We start from the raw sequence: 23,143 nt of genomic DNA, 5'->3' as shown, positions 1-23,143 counted from the left end.
AAATGATTTCTAAAAAAAGCTGTTTTTACTTGAAATCAGTAATCTTGTTCAATAGGATTGCTCGTTTTAGTAGACAACCAATAGTTCTGAAGTTCTGTCTGATTCATCTACAACCAGTGCTGTTGATTAGGTTTTAAATATACATAATTTTGTAAGAGATTGTGTACATTAAGGGATTTTAATGTAAATTTTGCTATTGTCGCTTAACATAACAGTTAACTACTAACAAAACAGTTTTAATCACTGGACATTCAAACTCTTCTCTAGCCGCTGTTACATACTTCTGATAAAGGCCAGATATCGCTCAAGCCTTTAAACCTGCAATTTTCCCTGGAAGTTAAAATAGAACTAGGCCTAATGAATAATTCTCACAGAAAGCATAGACTGTCACTAATCCGTACATTCAGGACTCCGGCAGTGCGGGATTTCTGAGCGCCATCTAAAAATTGTTGTGATTGTGAGAATGATGAAATCACCACTAAAAAGTACAAAGAATCAATACTACAAGTATTTGGCCATTTTCCCGTGTTCTAATGTAATTTGTTATCAGGGACAAGTACACTTTCTCTCAGCCAACGCACACAAACTGAGCTGAAGTTGCGGAGCGTTACAGCTGTTGTAATGTTTTCATAATGTGGGATGGCTTATCATTGGGAATAAACCTTAAGCTGATACTCAATTATCGGATGCATAGTTGTGAGTGTGATCAGAACTAATTGGGACGGAACCTTTTCAGATTACCAAATTGTTTGAATTAGCTGGAAAGAAGTGAATTTTTATGACTATTAAGGGCAAAATATTGCTCACTCTGATGCTCTTCCGCAATCATTGCAACACTGTGATTTCCCGCAGTCACGATAACCCGTGAATAGTTCCCACAATCTTGACTACACCGTCAGTATTTCCCGTGATCATCTCACGTTCGCATTCTTCGTAATGAACAACAAACTGAAAATCAATGGGATCATTACTGAATAGATACTTGACCATAGGCAATTGGCAGAACTTTCCCAAACGTTGGGTTGTATTAGCCAGTCATTCTGATCAGCTTGGTTTTGATTTTAGGGCTCTGGTGTAGGTATTTGATGATTTAATAGGTCACTCCCTGAATACGTACAACAGCACTGTTTGTAGCCTAGATCCAATTAGGGACCACACCTGAGAATTTGTTACAGGCTAGTAGACTTCAGAGAATCCTTCCCACCGTCAGCTGACTCAGTATCTACAACCATGTATCGTGAGTAGTGAAAAGATGTTTTTCATTAGGAAATTTACATTTTCTCTTTCCAGCTGTAGTATAGTTAATAGTAGTATTTTCTAAGAATCCAGAATATCTGTAGGGTATATTTTTCCTTTTTACTAAATTAGGTTCCCCTTTGTATACGTTACATATTGATGCATGTTTAAGTAATAAAAGTACTTACCGGCTGCTATGAATGGGAAAATAAATCATTGCCAATCTTATTCTCTCAAACCAAACTTATATTTAAACCCCTATTTAAAGTTTCTAGAAAACCCTTGTATATCAATGTGGCTATTTATCAACAAAATACTGTTCGCTTGCAAAACATGTTCTTAAATAGGACATTACATTTCTATTTGTAATGAATTGTCAAAGTCATCAAAATTCAACTGTAAAATTCTATACTTTTAAAGTTTTAAAAAATAATTTAGGTAACTCTGGTATAGGCCTACATGCATCATGTTTGCATGTAAACAGTTTCCACTTATAACTCTAATTCATTCAAAGAGTAATTGAAAAATTACTCATCATATACAGGATTACTGTGGAATGTTTTTTTTTTTGCATTTGGTCTGTTCAAACAATTAAAATAACTTCTTGAAAAATAGTGTTATATAAGTTAAAGTGTTAGCAAAAATTAATGCATCTCATCTTTAATGTTTCAACTCAATAATTTATATCTTAATTATATGATTTCATGGAGGGATAAATAAAATAGGTAAAGGTTACATGTAACTGCATTAATACTAAATTGTTCCACGTTGAGCTGAAGTATAGAGACTTACCACTAATTCTATCACATTTTTTAAGAGCAATGACACATTTTTCACATAAACAATAATTTTTTACCTGAGGGAATCAGTGAATGATAAGTCCTATTTGTATAAAATGAAACCACAGTGAAAGTGGGCTGGTTTGGCTGGTAAAATTATAGTAGGACTGAGATTATTAAAGATACTATTCAATAATTTGATATTGAAAATTAAAATTTCTCTATCATTCATGAATTTTGCAAACTAAGCCTATATGTAAAAACTTAATTGATAAAGTAGAATTATTTTCATTAAAATAAAAAAAAAATAGTTTGTATGCTCCATTTTATTTCAATAAGTCATTTTTATAAGGTACCAAGGTACGTCAAATGTATTTCCCTTTCAAAGCTATACCCGACATAGCTAGCATTGATGAAACATATTACCTTACAGATTTATCATCCTTATCGATCAGCTGTCAAGACATATGTTTTTGTCCATTCTAAATTGAAATTTTCTGTTGTTTACAATTAATTTCTTGTTCCAGTGTTAAAACTATTTAAACTAAATAAACTAATCCCTAATGCATATCTTATTATAACCAAAGTATACATTTTAAAATCTCCACACAAGAGAAATATGGAGTCCTAGTCATCAACCCGCTCAAACCTAACTAACATGAAATGCTCGTCATAACTTCAGATTTTACATAGGAGAAGTCTAGCATTCAAATCAAAGTGAATGGTTCTGGGTATCATTGCTATGTAAAGATTCACTGGTAAAGTCAGAAGTGTTGTATGGTGTTGATTGTGTGCAGGACCAACTACAGGTGGCAGCACCAGTCAACAATGGTGTAGGAATGACTCTGCTGCAGAAGATGGGCTGGCGGCCGGGCGAGGGGCTCGGCAAGAACAAGGAGGGCACATTGCAACCCCTGCTGCTGGAGGTCAAAATGGACAAGAAAGGTAAAATACTAAAGGAATCAGTACAGTACTCTATTCGTTAAGATTAACCACCCTGCACAGGAAAAATAGAGGTTGAATTATCAGCCCTAAATTTTTGAATTGGCTTATTTAGCTGACCATTCGTGGGAATCAGAGACTTCTATTCCCAATACTTCTTGGAGTAAAAAAATATAATCGGGTCCGTGCTGGTCTAGTTACAGAACATAATGTAAATCTTTATGTTCTTGCACAGTTTGCATAGATTGTAGGACAGTGATAGGGTAGGGGATGGGGCACTAGTGGTTGTGGACTAAATTTAGAAACATTGTACCACCAAGATGTTTCACCACATTCGTTGAATGTTGATCTAGTTGTATAATACCATGTTTGTTTTTGTAGGTTTGGTCGCTCAAGAAGAATTACCTGTTAGACAGCCTCATCAGGTCATGAGAGGCAAACCTCGCAGCTTGGAAGGTATTCTAAGGACTGTCAAATTTCTTAGTTAAACAAGGGTCTAGCAATACACTTTACCAATGGTAGGCCTATTGATAAACATACATATATACCACTGGATTCATTTAGGGAAAATGCTGTTATACGTTTGTTCCCTTCAAATAAAGCCATCAAAAGTCGTATAACATTTTTCATCTTAGGTTTATGTTATTGCTAAGTACAAGAAAATCACACAACTTATCCTATATATTAATAGGCAAGCATGTTTCTTGAAAACGTTTTTTCTCATCTTGTGTGTATCGCAGGGGTAATCTACGCATACTGTTTGAAGGATAATAGCCTGTAGATATGCAGAATCCCTTAATAAATTAAAACAGGTTTAAAAATATGCACAAAAAAAGAATTTAAAGTTAAAAAAAAGGTACATGGGCCTTATGAGGTGACAAAATTAACAACGAAATAAAAACAGAAAATCAAAACAAGATTCACGATTCAAGATCTTTATTTGTCATTAAGCAATACAAGTATTACAATAGACATCTATTAGACAACAGTAAATATATAGATTAGGCAAAGTCATTATTTGTAATTCTTTGAATATTGGTTTACAAGACTGTCTTTGTGGTATATTCTTGATTGCTCTCAGTGCCTTTTTTTGCCATCCAAGAGCAGTCTGTGCATTGCAAGAGTTGCCCCATAAGGTTATACCATATCGTAGATGGGAATGAAAAAAAGCATAGTATGCAGTAATCAGCATATCTGCAGTAACACAGTGTCTTAGTTTTCTGAGAAGACAAACCACCCTGGCCAGTTTCTTACACAATTGCTCTAAGTGACTATCCCAACTTAATCTGCTGTCTAAATATATGCCTAACAATTTCACAGATTTAATATCCTTATAAATAGAGTAGTTAAGAGTAAAAATGATATTTTCAGTTTTCTGGTTATTTACAATTAAATGATTGGATTGGAACCATTCTTGTGCAACTTGTAAAGTCTGACTCTCAATTTTTTTAAGTTCCTTTAAATCTTTATGGCTGTTTAGGAGTGTTGTATCATCTGCATAAAGAACAGAGGTACAAGGAATATTGAAAGAGAAATCATTAACTGCAATGATAAATAGTAGTGGCCCAAGCACTGACCCCTGGGGTACACCATTTTCAATTTTCTTAAAGCTAGATTTGTCTTTGCCCTGAATTACCATTTGCTCTCTGTCACTTAAATAAGAAGCTAACAAATTCAACTCTTGGTCCCTTATACCATAGCTGTACAGTTTCTTAATAAGAAGCTCATGTTGCATACAGTCAAAAGCTTTTGTTAAATCAATTAGTAATGCAGACAAAAGAAGTTTATTTTCAAAGTTCATTAAAAGTTTACTGACAATACTTTCTACTGCTTTGCATGTACTTCTACCTTGCATAAAACCAAACTGTTCATCACAAAATAGATCATTATTGATAAAATATGTATTGAGCTGTGCTTTAATGCATGTTTCAAAGATCTTACTTATTATGGGTACAAGAGAGATTGGCCGGTAACTGGATGGGTTTTGTTTCTCACCTTTTTTATAAATTGGCATTACCTTACAAAGTTTAAGTTTTTTAGGGTATATACCCTGATCCATCATTTTATTGAAGAGAAATGTTAATGGCTCCACTATTTCATTAATAATTTCTTTGATAACCCTATTAGAAAAACCATAATAATCTTCACTTCGTGAGGAACTTAAGCTAGTTACACACCTTATTACATCAACAGTATTGATTTTTCGCCACTTGAAAAACTCATTGCCTAAGTTTCTATTTGAGACAAAATTATTAACTAAATCTACTGCACGACTACTAGACATATCACTAACATTGCATTTATTTAATTCATTGACTACATTAACAAAATAAGCATTTTAAGTATTTGAGTCTAAAACTACATCTTGGTTATTTTTTCTGCAATTTGATTCAGCTTTTATCAAACTCCATGCTGCCTTACATTTGTTTGAAGAATTTTCAATATACCTATCATTTGCAATTTTCTTAAAATAACTAATCCTTTTTTTATACATTTTCTTTAATTTCAAGTAACCTAGTTTATGGACTCCTTCGTTTGTTGTACCCATAGAACTTCTATACCTGTCATAAAAAGTTGTGACATATATCTTAAACCTCTGTAACTCTGGTGTATACCACTTCAACTTGGGCTTGCCATGATTGTTTATTTTAACTTCCTTAAACCTACAGCTTTCATTAAAAGAATTTGTCAATAATAAATTAAAATGGTTAAACGCTTCATCTACATTGTTAAACTGTGCTAATTGCATCCAATTAATTTGTGACAGTTCATTCCTTAAGTTAGAGAGTGCTCTAGGAGTTGTATCCCTTATTGTTTTAGTTGTGATATTATTGGACTTTGTCCTGTTGACATTCATTTCATTAAATTTTGCAAACACTCCTGCATGATCTGATAAGTGTGGTTCAATTACAGAACAATTTACTTTCTTTCTATCAATGTTGGTTATTATATTATCTAAACACTTATCACCCCTAGTTGGATTTTCATTTAACCAGTAAATGTTATGGGATCGTAATACATTTTGGAAGAAATCTCTTTCTTTTGATTTAATTAATATATTAATGTTAAAATCTGCAGTTATAATATGTCTTGAACCAACATATTTTGTATTTAAGTGTAATAAAAAAGTGTCTAGTATTTTAAGAAACTGGTTGATATTTGAATCTGGAGTTCTGTACAAGGTGGATATAATGACATTAATTCCTGGCAAATTAATTGCAGTTACCTCAAAAATATTGTCCTGGTAAAACTGTGTTACATCTAACGCTTGAGCCTCAATGCCTCTCTTATAATATATAGCACTTCCACCACCTCTTGTAAGAGAATTATTTCTACCACAAATACTACCTAAGTTATACCCGTAAGGAATGTAAAAAGCAAATTCTTCTTCGAACATCCAATGTTCATTAATAGTTAAAATATCACAGTTAAGATTTGTCAAAAAGGCATCAATTAAATTTAACTTATTTCTAATAGATTGAACATTACAATGATAAATACTAAGACATTCATTAGATAGACCTAGGGTACGTTGCCTTGCGTTGGTGGAGAGACGTTTCCCGATTGAGACTCAGTGCCTGGTGGGGGAGGTTGTTCATCGTGTGTAGGCCTACTCACTGGACGGTCGTACTCCTTAGCAGCAACCGCCTCAGCTATCCTATCCGCAAGCCATTTCTTTCCCTTGTTGTTGAGATGGAGACCTTGGCGTGTATGCAAATGTCTTTCCGCTTTGCTAGCTTCCACAAAAAATACATTGTTGTGTTTTTGACAAAGTTCTTTGAGTCGTAGGTTGGTTTTTCGTAATTCATTATTCACGCATGACCAATTTGGCAAGTCATATCTCATTGGCAAATCCACAATACACACAGTTTGTTGTTTCCACTTGTCCAAGAAAGTTGATATACCCTCAACACATTCATCTGCTTCATTTCTAGCCACATCGTTTGTACCACAAATGATCACTAGAGCATCTTCTTTTCTAAGATTTTCACCCTCAATATTATTTGTATTTAAAATTTGATTTGTTCGACCACCTGGTCTAATAAATCCTAGTGTTTCATACAGCTTTTGGGATTTTTTTAAGTGCCATGCTAAATCTCTCCCATGGCTGTCAGCGCAAACAAGTATTTTTTTAGTAGAGTGCTTTTTGAGATTTGTAGTATTTGCAGCATCTTTAATAGCCTCATCTTCCACGGCAAGACTTGCAAAGCGATTTTGGGTTTCGACATCTTCATGTACAATTGAGTTACTTGTAAAACTAATTGATGGTTGAGCTAGGACATTCGGTTTATTTATACTTCTAGGTGTAGATTGACTTACTGGAAAAATCTGTTTTGATTTAGAAACATTATTATTGTTTTTTAATGCTGGCCAAACTGGTTTCCTAATAACAGTATTCAATTCCTTGATTTTTTCCTCCAGTGTTATAATGGTCTCTTCTTTTTTAACACTAGATTTTCAAGCACTGCCTTTTGAGACTTTAGTTCCTGTATTTCCTTATTTGCCTGGTTTAGATCCTCATTCAACGTTTTAATAATTTCAATTTGAGTTTCCAATTCTTGACTTATATCTGCATTTAACTCGTCTGTTTCTTGATCAATTCCTAAAGTGACATCATGGGACTTGCATGGTTCACATACCCATTTTTTATGACCAGTAGATATTTTATTAAATTCATCTACTGTAAGTGTAGTACATTTAAAGTGGAACCATTTACAACAAATTCCTTTACATAACAAAGCTTTACACTTTCCAACATTCTTACGACAATTTCCACAGGGATATTGTTTTTTATTTACCATTTTTTTTATGAATAAATTTAATAAATTATACTGATAATCGGATAGATAAATTATTTTGGCTATGTGTTTTAAAAAGGATATATTACCACTATGATTCAAAAGAGAACCAGTGTCTTATCACTGATAAAGTTCTGGATCTTTGACCTAGGCTGAGCGCTAGAGGCTTATCAGTTTATGATACACCACCTAGGCAGTTGTGTGGTTATCTCTGATACCTATTGCAGTTTATTTCAGTTTACCTAATTGTGATGTTCATATTGTTGTTTATTACCAGAAAAACTTCTTTTAGTTAATTGTGTATAAAATGCAATGGTAAGTCCACTATGCTTCTAGTTGAATTCATATGTTATTTGCCTGTTCTGTATCATTGTTGTTTCATACAAGTCCTTTAATAGAATTGTGGTTTTTTAATTTCTTCACTCTAAATGCTTTTTGACGCTTTTAAAGCACAATATAGGTTAACTTTGACCAGTACCTTAAAACAGTTTTTTAACAGGTATTAAACACTATTTTTTTTTTTTATTTATCTGTATAAAAAACTTTTGAGCACTATTAAGAAGCACTTTTATTATTTATTTATAGTAAAATAAGTTTAAACCCACTTTAAAGTAACTTTGAAAATGGTATGCTGCTATGCCTGTCAATTCCAGTCTTTCATCCCAGTCTCTCTCTCATGAGGTGGCTCCAGCAACAAATGGAAGATATTCCAATCACATGTTTTATTTACAGCGTAGGATGAAAATAGAGAAGTTTGCACAATACATATTTTCGGTTAAGTTTATGACCTCGGAGCAACCTCTAGTCTAGTATACTTAAATGTATGTTTTTCCAAATGCAGGTAAACACCCTGTGTCACTGCTGAACGAGTATTGTTCTCGACGGAAGTATGGAGCTCCGATGTTTGAGTTGGTGGACGAGGCAGGGCCAGATCACAAGAAGAACTTTTTGTTTAAGGTAAAATGTGTTTATTTTAAATGTTTTTAGCGTATAAAAATGTTTATTTGTTTGATAAGCTCATTAAACTTCAAATAACATTTTTTAAGATTTTACTATATTCTGGTTTTTTAGTTAGTATTTCATTCGAATAGTGTTAGCAACTTGTATTTGTATCATACAACATTTTGCAACCGTAATAAATAAACTATAAAGTATAGATGTGTTATAGAAACATGGTGTTAACTAGGTGCGAGTGAATGGGGTGGAATACAAACCAGCCGTCGGCAGCCCCAAGAAGAAGCAAGCTCGAGCCGAGGCCGCGGAAGTGTGTTTGAAAGCTCTCGGGATCTTACCAAACAAATAGCATTTTAACCTTAACTCGGTGACTACTGTAAATATCTTTTGTACAGAATTAAATTTATTTTTGTACAGTTATCTTAGAAATTGTCTATTCCTTGACCATAAATTCTACCTAATATTGTAGGAAGTAGGAAACGTTGAAAGTAATGAATTGTAACAAAGGAAATATGGGATGATATTTTTATTTACAATTAATTTACATGTGGTTTCACCAGCCGCAGTAAGAGGGATCGACGACGTAAAATCCTGGAATAATAGAATTATTGACACTCAAAAAGATGTATTGCATAGCTAGCAGGGCCGCTTTAGTAAATGCGCCTGGGCCCACAAGAAGGTTTAGGTTTTCCCGGGTGCACATGGGAGGGGGAGAGGGTACAACTATCTCTTGGGCCCATGGCGTGTCGCATGCAAACTAAGGGCTTAATAACTAGGTTTGGAGCTAAACCATTGCTGTAATCAGTATTGCACTGGATAAATTCTCGGGTTTCTTTAGAGCAAGGTCAAATCAGTATTTTTTTTTACACTATGTACAAAACCAGACATTTCACCCACACTATGAGTCTCAGCTCATAGAATGGGTGTAACGTCTGGTTTTGTACATGGTGTAGAAATACTGATTTGATCTGGCTCAACAGAAAAAAAAAATAGTGACAACACCATAGCCGTTAAAGTCTAGGAAAGATGATTGCACTAGATAGGTACCTAATTGTAACTTATTAGGGAATAATAAATAATATGCTGTTTTCTTGTGTTTTTGGTGTTATTTTAAGGTTAAAATCTTACATGCCACACAAGTCCTTCAATTAAATGTCACATTTTACCAACAACTTTAAAGACAACTAACTATTATTTATGAAGGACTACGCCAAACATTTACCTAGAGGAACAAACTCAAAAGTAATCCATACACAATGATGTTGTTAAAGAGTATATTTTTATTTCTGTAGTAGTCAATGTGATATTCTGTGGTGTTTTTTTTTTATTTCAACAATGATAGTTATGTAAAGGATAAGTACTTTTTTATGCAGTTTCATTGTTTAGTGTACATTTTAAATTCTAATTAAAAAATTCTAGCAAAAAGCCTACATGTATTAATTGTCTTTTGGACTTGATTTCCTCAGCTAAGAGATATAAAAACTCTATAATATCTTCATATAAAATATCTTGCTACAGCCTCCTACACTGCTTAAAAAATGAAAAATCAGTTGAGCTTGGTAAAAAAAATAACTTATTCTTCAAAATAATTCTTTAGTATTTTTTTCAATGTTTATTACCTTTTTGCACACGGCTTAAAACATAGTGTAATTACTAATAAGTTTACCAACCTGTGCCTCTGCATTTGTTTGCGAGTCGCATGAAGCAGATGTTCTGGAACTGGTAGAAGCCGAAGTCATCGTCGTAGCAACAGACAGGAGAAGAGTAAGAGGGACAATATCCCCCGCAACCTTGGCAGATGTTTGGACCAATCACCACTTAAAACAGGCAGCCATTTGGTTATTGGTCATGATATGGAAATTAAATGATGATTCCATCATGATCGACGTCTGCATGTAATGCAGATAAGTGTAATATGGAGCAAGGTTTGAAAAATATGTTGATGGTGGTGTTGTTCATTAAGTAAATTTTAATATCTACTATTATCTTTGCATAGAAGATGAACAAATTAAATTATACATGGTTTGTGCTAAAAATAAGGCTACAAATTTAACATGGGGATGGGATCTCTAGTTGTATTGATTAATAGTCAAATCCTAAATTAGTCTGTGGTCACATTTATTCACCACATGTTTCCAAATGCACAGAGGAAATGCTAAGTTGTTTGTAGTTTCAAAATCTAGAGCTGTGGAAAAATGTTCAACATAGTTATAAATGTAATTAATTTTTATACTGGATACGCCTACTAATATTTATTACTTATGATTGATTATAAAAATATCATAAGTAAAATTCAATTATTTGAACAAGTTTTTTACAGTAATAAACCTGTGAACAAATCAGAATGATTATTTTATTTTTATAATTTTATGTAAAAAATATCTATTGCAATTATAATGATATCTTTTCATACCTAAGAACATGACCATCAACCCAAGATTTGCCATTGCTCACTGAGAAACTGAGTTGCAGTGATTTGCACAACCTAAATAGATACCAAACGTTTAACAAATATTAGCGTAGCCTTGCATTAATGGCATAAACAAAAGGCATACCAAGAATTTAGAGGTAAGTCTTATTTATTAAAACAAACAATCTACCTTATCATTTTATCTTTTAAGCTTTCACAAGACTAGCACGGTTTGTAGAGTTTAAATAAATTGTTCTTGGAAATAAATCAATGGACAACACGGCAGATAGAAAATAAAAACTTATATTTACAGAAATATACATGGAAATAAATAACTTATAAGAAGAATATCTATGAGCTCAGGTGTTTTCATGATCATCAACAAGATTGTATATAACAACTCCTCCTCCATCTGGCTCTTCCTCATCGTGAACCTAAATAAAACCAGTATTGAAATAAGCTTAGAAGATGGATAAGAACTAAAGCTAATAAAACATTTTCTATTCTAATACCTATTAGAAACTTTGCATTCGGTCAACTTATAACAATCTGTTCAAAAAATTTATGTGTTTGGGAGGAAGTTCCCCCATTACTTTTTTTTGTTCATGTTGCATCTGATGGATGTTTTGTTTGACAACCTCAGGGTAAATTATATATTATATACACAGGGAAGAAACTATTACTGTAGGTAAGATCTAGACCCGGGAAAGATCAACTTTTTCATTTTTATGTCCCCACAGGCTGAAAATACTATTGGTTTAATTCTTTTATGCATAACTCAAGTAGTTTTGATCCAATCTTGATAAAATTTGGCAATAATGTGTAGAGCGGGATATACTTGAATAAGATCACGAACCAGTATGGAGAAAAATAAAACTGTTGTAGTTTGCTTGTTTATCCGGAAGTATTTTGACAAAATTTATTTATTCCATCTCATACTATTAACATTTAAACAAAAACACTTTTCCCTTCTTCGTAGCAGCAAATCTAAGTACTGTACTAGTTGAATCCAATGTTATATAAATAGGGAATAAATTACTTGTTTATGGAAGTATTTTAGTTAAATTTGGAATTTAGTTAATTCCAATCAGACAAAATAGAAATTTAATTAATCTGCAGGTTTGCTGTGGCAGGGGTATTGGATATTATGGTTTTATTTTTAGGTAGGTGTAGTTCGAGACAATCAAATCGAGACAAAAAATTTGTTGGTCAGTGTGGTTTTAACTTTTGATGCTTATTGTTAATGGCACTTGGACTTTCACCAAAATCGTGGAATTTCAACACGGCATTCTTATTAAGTGATTATCTGGTATCTTGCATGATTGAGGCATCATGTGAATGTTAACATGTTCATTGCATTTACTTACATCAATAAAAAGTAAGGCAATGTACAGATGGGATTTGTAGCTAATAAATTGGGCATTAGTTAGATGTGGTCAAAACTCAATACAATAGGTTAGAACAAAGCTTCAAAGCAAGGAATCTCACTGTGTCATACAACAAGGCTTTGTGTTGAGTAGGACCATTAACTTATAAATTCTAAAGTAGACATAAAGAACTAAATGTAGTCAAATGTTAATTATAAAAGAACCTAGGTCAACTCACAAAGTGTTCTACTGTCTAAGGCTCCATTTTATTCCTTAGTTATCATGTCTGTGATAGTTAAAGTGACTGACGTAAATGATTCTGAAGTTCAGCACATACACCAGAAATCATTCATTTTTATCAGCATACACACTGACAGTGACTAATTCAACTACATTCATTTTCATAACTGGCTACAGCTTTGACATGGAATGGGAGGTCTTCTGGCAAGACTTATCATAAACTGATACAGGGGTAGGCCTATATGAATTTTGTACCATACAACCAAAGGAGATAAACTAGCTAGAGCAGCCTAAAAAATATTCAGAGCTGTAGTGAAATAGCAATCATAGAAAACATTAAGGTAAATTTCATGTTCTAGTTGTTTTTCTAGGCCACTTCATGCAAATCAAAATAAGAAGGTTACAATACCTGCAGACTGCCTATAGTGGTCCTTGAATATCCAACATGTGAACATCCATATGTGAGTCGAGACTTGACACTTAAAATGCATGCATTGCTTCACTTTTGTCTCTCGTTTTTAATTAGTAGGCCTACGGTAAATAGTTTTTTTTGTGATTAAATGTTTTGTAACTGTGTTTTAAAACTGAGACGTGACATCAAGTTGAAAAACTTCAAGTTTTGTATTTAGGATCTGATGATGGTATGACAATATACTGGGGCCCTATTTTTGAAATGGTTGACAGTTGAGTCAATCGTCAGCACTCAACTCAACCAACAACATGATTTGGTATTTTTGAAACCCAACAGTTGGGAAGCGAGTTGGGAATCACTAGTTGAGAGACTCGTGGTGGAAATGTAGAGCATACGACCGTCAAAAATTCAGATGACGTCATTTTGAACCAATCACAATGCAGAGTTCTTGCGGACTTCGATTTAACCTCTTCTTACTCTAAAATCTGGCAGCTAATCTCAATCCAATCTGCCATATTTCGAGACACTGAGGTAAACTGTCAACTCCGTTCTTGAGAGATTGAGGTTATAATGGGTTATGTCTTGCTTAATTTAATCTTAGTGATTGCAAAGTACCTTAACTTATATAGGCTAAACTTAAGTATTAAAAATAAATTTTACTATGGATGTTTGTTTTAGGGTGTAGCTAATTATAAGTTTAGGCATAGGCTGCACTTTACTTTAGGTCCTACACTCATCCTAAATACATTATTAATTGCTTTCTTCGTCTCTATTTCGGAACACATCACCTTATTTTAGTTTCCTTCATCGGTTTGTTTTATGTTATTTTTAATTGTTTTTTATTTAGGTTAAAGCGGCCATTTGCCATTGCACTGGAAGCATATCGTAACTTAAATTAATTTGATCCCTTTATTAGGTGAATGGTATTGAAACAAACTATGATATTGTTTCTCTCTACCACAATCTTTAATACCTTAAATCATAGGTCTAATAACAATAATTATCTTATAATAAGTTCAATTAGTATGCCTAGTCTATTTCAAACATTCCAACAAGATTAAAACCCTTGATTAAATAGTCTAGTATTGACACAGTAAATAAAATTAAAATGCGATTTCTACAGAAAACAATCGCATAATTGGGTGCTAATACATTGACAACAAATACATAACCTCTAAATCGCAATTAGTAAATTAAAGCAATAACAAAACAATATGGCGTCGTCTCAAAAAGAGTAATTTTTTGCCGAAAGAGAGGAAGAAGAAAGTGCAGTCAACCTCCACTCAACAGCTCGATAGGTGTTGAGTAGTTTTGGTTGTATAAGTCCACCGTCAACCGTTTCAAAAATACGAAACGATTGGAAATAGAATGACTCGACACTCAACTCAACAGTCAACCATTTCAAAAATAGGGCCCCTGAAACGCGTAATCCTGTTGGATATTCAAGGACCACTAAAGGCAGTCTGCAGGTATTGTAACCTTCTTATTTTGATCATTAAGGCAAACATTACAATTTTCACCTCACCTCATGTTCGCTACCCTCATCCTCAGAGCTGCTCCCAGAGGCGGGGTCGCGATAGTCGCCCAATTGCTGAGGTGGTCGGCCTATACTACGACTATAACTTGCAGCCGTGGCCGCCAACCGCTCTGCTGCATGTCTCATCTGCACCTCCTGCGATAGTGTGAATAAATAGGTTTATCGGAAGAAGGTAGTTTGGAGAGATAATTAATCTTAGCATTTAAAAACTGGTAGACATATTTGGACTTATAACTAAGGGGGCTGGATAATAAATTTCAAGTTGATGTTTGTAAAGAGGTTGTACCCAAAATACCAAGTTTTAGTGGCATCGGAGATACCTTAGCTATGAAAACGTGATTACCTTGAACTTGTGTTGTTGATCAAGCTGCAGCTTGATTGACTCTTGAAGGCTGACCATCTTGACATCTCCGTGCACGGGAGGGGGAGGAGTGGCCGCTGTCACCTCCCATTTGCCCCTCCCCTTCTTGGGTTCCCCCTCCTTGCGTTCCACAGATCCTTTTAGAGTTCTGTAAGGCATAAACTTGGTTTTCTGATCATTAGCGTTCACCGAGTCCATTTTTTCACAAATGTGTTTGGCATATTCATCAAGCACTTCGTCTTCTGTCTCTTCAGGTTGGTTTTCAACTTGATCCATAGGATGAACATTCTTCATGTCCTCCACATCGGAAGGTTTGATCAGAGGCTCTTCAGGTTTTAATATTCTAAACAAATAAACAAAATATATGATTAACGTAATCAATTTTGTTCATTTTATAAATGTGAAATATTTACAGTTGAACCTCTATAAGACGAATTTCAAGGGGTACGGGAAAAATTCGTACTATAGAGGTATTCTTAATAAAGAGGTTCGTTTTATCGAGGTTTAATGCTGCTGTTATTCTTCTTATAGAGGTTTCTCCTCGCTCCAAGGTTTCTCCAAACAATGACTGAGGAAGGAGGAGGGATGGGTGGGGGTTTAATGTTGAGACAAGCTTCTGTTTGTTTTGAAAACTACGTACTATGGAGGTTAAGATTATGATAAATTCGTCTTATAGAGGTCATGTTCGTCTTGTAGAGGTTTTGTGCTAAGAATATTCGTTGTATAGAGGTTAATCAGTCCTAGCCCATGTCACAAACAAATCGTCTTATGGAGGTTTTTAACTTAATTACTACGTTTTATAGAGGTGTTTTTAGCATTGACCTATATGAAAGTGTCAAGGGGATTAAAAAAATGTCGTTTTATCGAGGAATTCGTTTTATCGAGGTTCGTACAAACGAGGTTCAACTGTACCAAATTTGATTAATATTAAATACTTATCAGTTCTGAGTAAAAATATTATGAAGGTAATAAGTTTTCCCTCAAGATGCTAAGTGAATGAGACGAAAAATTTAAAATAATGTTTGTTGATACACTGCCACTGCCAGCTATTATTTCTAACAGGACCACTTCTGAGACCTACTAAAAGTATAATAATATAAATGTAACACAGTAACACACTTACTATGGATTATACGAGCAGTAGTACCTATTGCTTATTTTATAGGAAATATCTTGTGTATTTGCAAATATTGGGTGGCAGAATCTAAACTAATGACTTTATCCTAATGTAAACAGCTATAAGGTGAATTAAATGTAAACTCAGGAAAATGTAAACAAACAATTAAAAATAAAACAAATACAACAGCTTTTGCATCTTCAAAATGTTTATTGTGATTAGGTACAACCCTTTCATTGAAGTTCGTGCCCTTAGGAGAGTTTATCGAAAAACTGTTAATTTATGGGGAAGTTTTACATAAAGACCTTTCATTCAAGTATGAGGTAGTTTAGGTTGCGGTTTTCTTAAAAGTTGTGGTCCTTATTAGCTTTATAGATTAATACAGCAACAACTAACTCCTAAAATCAACAGTCAAATTTTAACCATTTATAGCAAGCCATTAATTAATTTTAGGCATAGGTAAACTCTAAAAACAAATACCGATTTTGTTAAAGAAAAATTACTTTATTTACATCTCTATTGTTAGCGTTTTGACCTACTATTCAATAAATTGTGTGGAGAGCTTTAAATATTTAGGAGTTACCGTTAATAGTTTGAATTATGAAGATTTAGAGATAAAAAATAAACTAGCAAAATGCCAATAAGAGTGTTGGGGCCTGTACAAAACTTTTATCATCCAAACTTTTATCAAGATGCTTAAAATTAAGATTAGGCCTATACAAGACCATTATACAGCCAGTGTTATTGTATGGAAGTGAAACATGGGTCCTCTCCAAAAGAAATTAAGATCTTTTTATGGTGTTTGAAAATAAGGTACTTTGAAAAATATTTGGCCCAGTTTATGAAGAAAGAGTTTGGCGCTTAAGAAAAAATAGAGAGCTGTATGCCCTATCAAGGCCCCACTAGAAAAACAGGCCATGCTGCAGCACGGGCAGCGCAACACTACATCACAGTGGTGGATAGTTGAACTAAAACTCTTACCATTAAAATCCTACAAACAGCCAGCTAGGTAATGTTTATTTACCTAAAACATATGGCGATGGCAATGAATTTATCAATGAAATCCATCCACTATAGTTCGGCCCCTTAGAAAGCGACGTCCTCCAGCATTAGATTAGCATTAGCACGCAGGTCGCTTTCTAAGCGGCTGAACTATAGTGTGACGTCATGGATCCTGCAGCATGGCCTGTTTTTTCTAGTGGGGCCTTGGTCCTATACAAAGAGCCTAATATAATAGCGCTTATAAAAGCCAAAAGAATTAGTTGGATAGGTTACTTAGGAGACAGGATGGCACAAGACTGAAGGAGGTTTGTGAGGTTGTACCTACAAGACGACGTCCGTTGGGTAGGCGCCTAAATTAAGATGGTATGACCAAGTCAAGAAGGATGTGATCCAATGTGGAGGAGAAATCTAAATGGCAGAGGATAGAGAAGAGTGGAGGAGGCTAATCTACGAGGCAAAAAGTCAACTGAGATTTGTGACACCCCATAAAGTAAGTAAGTAAGTAAAGTAATAATTTAATTACCTGTGTTTCTTCTTGTGAAAGCCTGCACCTGAGTGATTAGCAAGTATCTTGAAGGGATCTGTCTCGTCATCACTATCGTTGTTTTCCTCAGTTGTAGCAACATGGCCTGGCGCGCACCGACCTGTCCACTCCAACGCGTCCAAGTCTTCCTTGCCGTTCACCGACAGAGCCGACATCATCCGAGACAGATTCTCGCTCTCATTACGCTTCTTCAGCTCCGCCTCGATCGACTCCTTCAGTGCTGTTATTTTTTCACCCTTATCTGCGAGTTTGTTGATGAATGCTCTGAAAAATAGTTACGGTACGTAAAGTATTCTGTTAGTAAATATAGTTTTATTCACCTTTTTAATTTTGTTGCTAAAGTTTTACTATCGAACAAAAAAAAATGTATTTTGGCCATTGAGCTATTTTAATGTTTTAAGGAGGGAGGTTTGTAAACATATTTTAATCAGTGTTAGCATTTTAAAATAGCATGTTTTCAATTGTTGTGTTGTTGTACTGCTTAAAGTTGTATTAAAACCAATCTAAAGACATAGTTTAAAATTTATCTAACTAGCCTGTGTTTAAAATTTGGTACCGTAACATAAATGTCTTTAGGTGTCAGAAAGATAGGCCTACATAGTTTGAATACTGGTCTACTCTTAAGATATTTGAAAAGACAAGACATAGGTGCATTAATACAAAAGTTTTGACATTTGATGATTGGGAAGCTGGCGTCGTCCTGTAATCCAGCTACTAGGAGGTCTTGAATTGTGGATATTTATACAGATGCACTGTGGAGGCGATACTCCATGGTGTGGATTAACGTCTGCACTAGTGAGTACTATGACTATCCGTCAGTACTATCCTGATAATTAGACCAATTCGTTTATACCAAGGCAAGAATGTGGTGCGAATTCCACTATAAACTGTTGGTTCCTTAGTTGCCATTAGCAGTTTGAATTTAGGTTGCGGTTTTCTTAAAAGTTGTGGTCCTTATTACAATACAATGTCTATTAATTAACAGCTGTTTCTAATGAATATGTCGGCCTTAGTCACTAACAAGACTACAAGATCGCGCCACTCATCCACATCATCATTCACTCATATTTGGGTTAAAATATGCACATAATGGCGTTCACATCTATAATTGATAATTAACAAACAGGAAAAAGTAAAATAATGTAGCCTATTTTGCCAATAAGCAAATTTTCTTATAGGGAAGAATCTATTACCCTAGGTGGCACGGTAAGACCAGGACCAGGGACCAATTAACATTTTCATTTTGATGTCTCGAGAGGCCAAAAATACAATTTGTTAAGATTTTTGTATTTGTTGTAGTTTGCTTTTTCATGGATATATTTTAACCAAATTTGGATATTTTTGTTTATTTAATACTAGGCTAAGCTATCAACATTGCAATAAAAAAACACATCTCAATATCTTTCCTGTAGCAGCAAACCTAAGTACTCACTAAAATTAATGTTAATTAAACAGGAAATAAATCTGACAATTTTTAGGGAATATTTTAGTAGAAATCCAGCCAGGTAAATGGAAATTCGCTGAGCCTGCAGGTTTGCTACAGCGAGAGTATTAATAGGCCTACTTACGTAGCCTACAGTATAAATAAAGTTACTTACTTATTTGCCAGAAGTTTAAGCTGCCTGCCTAATAATTCATTCAACTGCACAATTGTTTGCTGCGCTAAATCGCCAATGTAGCCTTGTTTCTCTTTTTTTGGTTCGGATGGTATATTTCCAGGTACTTTACTGATTATTCTTTGTGTATACATTCTGAAAAAGGACGTTTAACTTTTAGATTGTATGCATTGGAACCTAATATAGCAAGTAGTCTAGTTATCATGTCACACAGATTTTTGTGTGAAAATTGGACACATAGTATGTTGTAATGAAGGCCAAGACTTCCATTCTGGCCTGTACAACTGCCTCCAAAATCTGTACAAAGTGTTTGATATAGGATTTTGGATCTAGGTCTAAATGTAAACAACAGTTTTCAATAACTTAACCTATACTAATTGTCCTATTCCAACCGAGACTCCTTGACTTTTTTCACTTCCAGTAACCTGGTTCGTTGGTTTCTGTGCTCAATCTACTGGCATATCGATCAGGCGAATTTAGTAGGCCTCAAACCCGCATTTGCAACTCGCTCCATAAATTGTTTGGCCTAAGTAAGTTAACTACAGTACGGTCCACGAGAGTCTGCAGTTGAGGGAGGAGCCTATTTACCACGTGTTTTCGAAGGAGCCAATGAGGACAGTGTGGTGTTGCCAAATCTAATAATACCAGCTGATTTGAAAATATTGTTTAGTAAACTTAGGCCTAACTTATATTTTAATTAGTGTTGAGAATTAGTGAACAGGCGATGTTGCAACTCGCTATACTTGTCCAGTTTTCCTATTGGCTGCCGCCAACTGCAGAATCTCACCGTGGTCCCTAGTAGGTATAGACTGACAACTGGTAGGTCAGTAACAATCCCTGAGATATAAGTTATTTAGGCATTCATTTTTGTGAAACGTCATATTTTTTTTTATGAGTTCAATTGTTAAGAGGTAAAGTTACAAAATCCTGGTTATAAGTATTGTTGACATTATAAGCGTCTAGGCTATGTAATTTTACATTGTATTCATTCATTGTAATTTTGCTGTATGAAATTGGGAGTATTTCAAAACTTGAGATTCACAGTCCTGAAAATATCTCGTTAATCAAGATTACCTACAAAAACGCCTTCAGATTCATTTTTATGTGTAATACGTTTATATTTAAGTAAAGATCAAGAATACACTTACTTGTTCAATTAATAATAAAAACAATAACACTAGAGTACCAACCCTAACCTCAACCCTCAACTCAACACAACAATAGACTGAACTCATATGAGTAATATGACTGACTATGAACATCATATGACGATGAACGATGAACAAAACAAAACTTTGACAGACAGACAGACTGGAAATTTTGCAGTGGAAAAGAAACTCACTTAGTACTGCAGCCAACTGCCAACTCAAACAAAGAAAACTATCGCCCCATAGGGTTCCATACTATACACTATACATGTACACCCCATTTCAACAAAACATATAAAAACAGTAGCTGTTGACATTTGTGAAGTTTAATTTATTTATGTTATTTACAAACGGCAATACACCAATTTACATAGATAATTGTTTGACAGCTAACAACAGAACAATGCTAGTGTTTTGTGTCTGAGTTTACAATAATAACTAGCTGTGTGCCCGTTCTACGCACGGGGATCGTATAGTAGTCAGTTGAAACCTTCTTATATTAAGATTAAGAACAGCAGTTAGTTTGCATATTTGCAGATATGCTGGCAAAACTATTATATATAAACCTTCGCAAATACAGTATCTGACAGTTCAATTCAAAATAAATGCATCGCAATTAAATGTCACCCGGATCGTTATGGTCCATATGTCCAATGATTAAAACTAAAAAATGTTTTATAGATCCATGAAGCGTAGCCCTAAAGTAGGCCTATAATTGAAAGTTACATTCCACATCGGTTAACTTAAACGTATTTAAAGTACTACTTCAACCTCACCATTTAACACTTTATTTCGGTTGACATTTTCAGTATCAAAGGTGCTCTTGTCCATTCCGTGAAACACTGAGAAATAAGGACATTAAAGCTGGGTTTTCCTAGACGCGGAGTCGGCCAGCGGAGAGCGGACAACGGAGAGCGGACTCAGCTTGTCTTAGGTAACTTAATGTTACTGTTTTCCTAGCAGCGGAGCGGAATGCCATGTTAATTTCAATTCCGCTCTCCGTTGTCCGCTCTCCGCTGGCCGACTCCGCGTCTAGGAAAACCCAGCTTAATGCGTTACCAACAGACATACACACAACAATCCAAAAAAGGCCACGAACTATTGATACATAAACAATATAAAGGCGTAAACAATTCATGATGGTTAGCCCAACAAATGTTTTACTCAAATAGGTTATCATTTTCTTAGCATACCGAGTAAGCTAAGATTTGGAATCCAGACAGAAAAAGCAAAACTTATACAGAGTTAAGACATCACTTAAATTGAATACGGACGGCTCTAATAAATAAGGTGCAACACCAACGATAACTAATTTGTAAACTACAGTGATGTGTTGGTACCTACGTAAAAATGATTCTAGCAGCTACCAACGGTTCTAAGGAAAAGAACCAGTACCCACGTAAGAACCTACCTAAGAACTATAGTACATCCGACCAATAAAATACATTAATATCTAGTCCCGAGGTTATAGATCTCTTGCTTTTGGATTTTCTCGTAAAAGGTTATAGCGTAAACTTAACGGTGTCAGTTTGAAAAAAAAAGCAACCTTACCCAAACAACTTTTTGTTATTTAATAGATTACGCATTCTCTAAACAATGATTAGGCATAGTATATCTATTAACATTAGAAGGAAATGTGACGAAAATCACACAATGTTGGGGTTTTGGTCATTTGTAATTATATTTCTTAAGTAGGTAGGCCATGTATTCTATGGAAAAGTACCGGTATCAAGGATCGTCGTCAAAAAGGTTGTTATGAATAAATATGTAGGCTTACGTACCCAAGATATGAGCTATGGGCCTATTGGCTGTATGGTCCAGCGATTGCATCACACGGTGAGTAGAAACAGAAAGTGACACATTGGAAAAGCGAGTTTAGCACTTCCTCTGTTAAACCTCTGTTACAATCACCCACTGCAGTTGTGATTTTTTACTTTACACTTTACACAACCGCCATTGAAGCGCCGTCAATGAGTGGAAACCTTTTTTGTAAGCTATTGCATGGCGACTATCATTTCAGTGTCCCAGCCCTATACAGCACTGATTCAAGGTCTTCTTTCTGGTTGTCAAAACTCAAGAAACATTTTATACTCAAAGAATTTCTGGTTCCGATTTGGACGATGTCTAGTTATTTAATTTCATTTACGGTTACACTATTAGACTATATTATTGCACTTGCGTTTAATTAAATCCGTTATGTAAGAAAAACGTTTTTAATCTCACTTGGTTGGGATTTGCTTTCAAAACGTGATTCGAAATGGTTGCGGTATTTGTAAACAACATTTGTAAACATATCATTGACAGCTAGAAAAAATAATCTTGATCCGAACAGCTGTTCGTTATTTCATAGACGATTGTGTGATAAAAATTGAACGAAAATTTGACAAAAATCGCACAAAACTGCATTTTTGAACGTCCGTAATTTTATTTACAAAGTAGTGAGTTTATATTTAAATCACTAAAGACACTCTCGCCAATCCAGTGAATACATTAAAATGACTTGGATTTTGATAGGTACTCTGGTTTTCACGGAGAAGATTGCGTAAAATGCCATCTTGAGTGTTACAGACAAAGGGAAAGACAGACAGACAGAAATAGAGATAAGACTCGTTTCTGCTTCTTTAATGTATAAAACGTAAAAATAACCTAAAAGTATATAATTCTGAGCAAAGTACAGAC

At 34.5% G+C, this 23,143-nt stretch overlaps 2 protein-coding genes and 1 long non-coding RNA gene across 5 annotated transcripts in view; 1 reads left to right on the top strand and 2 right to left on the bottom strand.

The window, feature by feature from the left end:
• LOC128991512 (protein SON-like) overlaps positions 1–9,130 on the top strand; it is a 28,428-nt gene extending 19,298 nt beyond the window's left edge. Inside the window, exons 12-15 of one of the 3 annotated variants that reach the window (XM_054414451.1) lie at positions 2,813–2,960; positions 3,339–3,413; positions 8,598–8,713; positions 8,943–9,130. In XM_054414451.1, the coding sequence (XP_054270426.1) occupies positions 2,813–2,960; positions 3,339–3,413; positions 8,598–8,713; positions 8,943–9,059 (456 nt within the window). In that variant the 3' untranslated portion in view covers positions 9,060–9,130. Of the gene's footprint in view, positions 1–1,175; positions 1,238–2,812; positions 2,961–3,338; positions 3,414–8,597; positions 8,714–8,942 lie in introns of those variants that run through there. The other 2 variants (XM_054414452.1, XR_008490658.1) reach the window with 2 other exon arrangements.
• An 85-nt stretch (positions 9,131–9,215) lies between these two features.
• On the bottom strand, positions 9,216–11,209 carry LOC128991486 (uncharacterized). Its single transcript, XR_008490656.1, has 3 exons — positions 11,124–11,209; positions 10,381–10,527; positions 9,216–9,301 (listed from the first exon to the last, which is right to left on the bottom strand). It is a non-coding gene; the product is annotated as an uncharacterized LOC128991486 (long non-coding RNA).
• A 198-nt stretch (positions 11,210–11,407) lies between these two features.
• Positions 11,408–20,538, bottom strand: LOC128992385 (DNA-directed RNA polymerase II subunit GRINL1A). Its single transcript, XM_054415939.1, has 6 exons — positions 20,465–20,538; positions 19,299–19,451; positions 17,680–17,964; positions 15,020–15,380; positions 14,665–14,811; positions 11,408–11,554 (listed from the first exon to the last, which is right to left on the bottom strand). Exons 2-6 carry the CDS (start codon positions 19,448–19,450, stop codon positions 11,480–11,482), a joined length of 1,020 nt encoding a protein of 339 aa, XP_054271914.1. The 5' UTR covers position 19,451; positions 20,465–20,538; the 3' UTR covers positions 11,408–11,479.
• Positions 20,539–23,143: the final 2,605 nt, after the last annotated feature.

Source organism: Macrosteles quadrilineatus, unplaced genomic scaffold, assembly GCF_028750875.1.
Source record: "Macrosteles quadrilineatus isolate MER2022 unplaced genomic scaffold, UCM_ALF_1.0 Scaffold_4__1_contigs__length_99947679, whole genome shotgun sequence".
Classification (NCBI taxonomy): Eukaryota; Metazoa; Arthropoda; class Insecta; order Hemiptera; family Cicadellidae; genus Macrosteles; species Macrosteles quadrilineatus.
The sequence above is the reverse complement of the archived record's forward strand: the minus strand, read 5'-3'. Positions and strand labels throughout refer to the sequence as shown.

Excerpts from the sequence above, each read along its gene's own strand:
- LOC128992385 (XM_054415939.1), bottom strand. The coding sequence starts at position 19,450 with ATGTATACACAAAGAATAATCAGTAAAGTACCTGGAAATATACCATCC. Across the intron at positions 15,381-17,679 it reads TTTCACAAGAAGAAACACAG|AATATTAAAACCTGAAGAGC; the intron begins GTAATTAAATTA and ends TTATTTGTTTAG. Across the intron at positions 11,555-14,664 it reads ATGAGGGTAGCGAACATGAG|GTTCACGATGAGGAAGAGCC; the intron begins GTGAGGTGAAAA and ends GGTTTTATTTAG.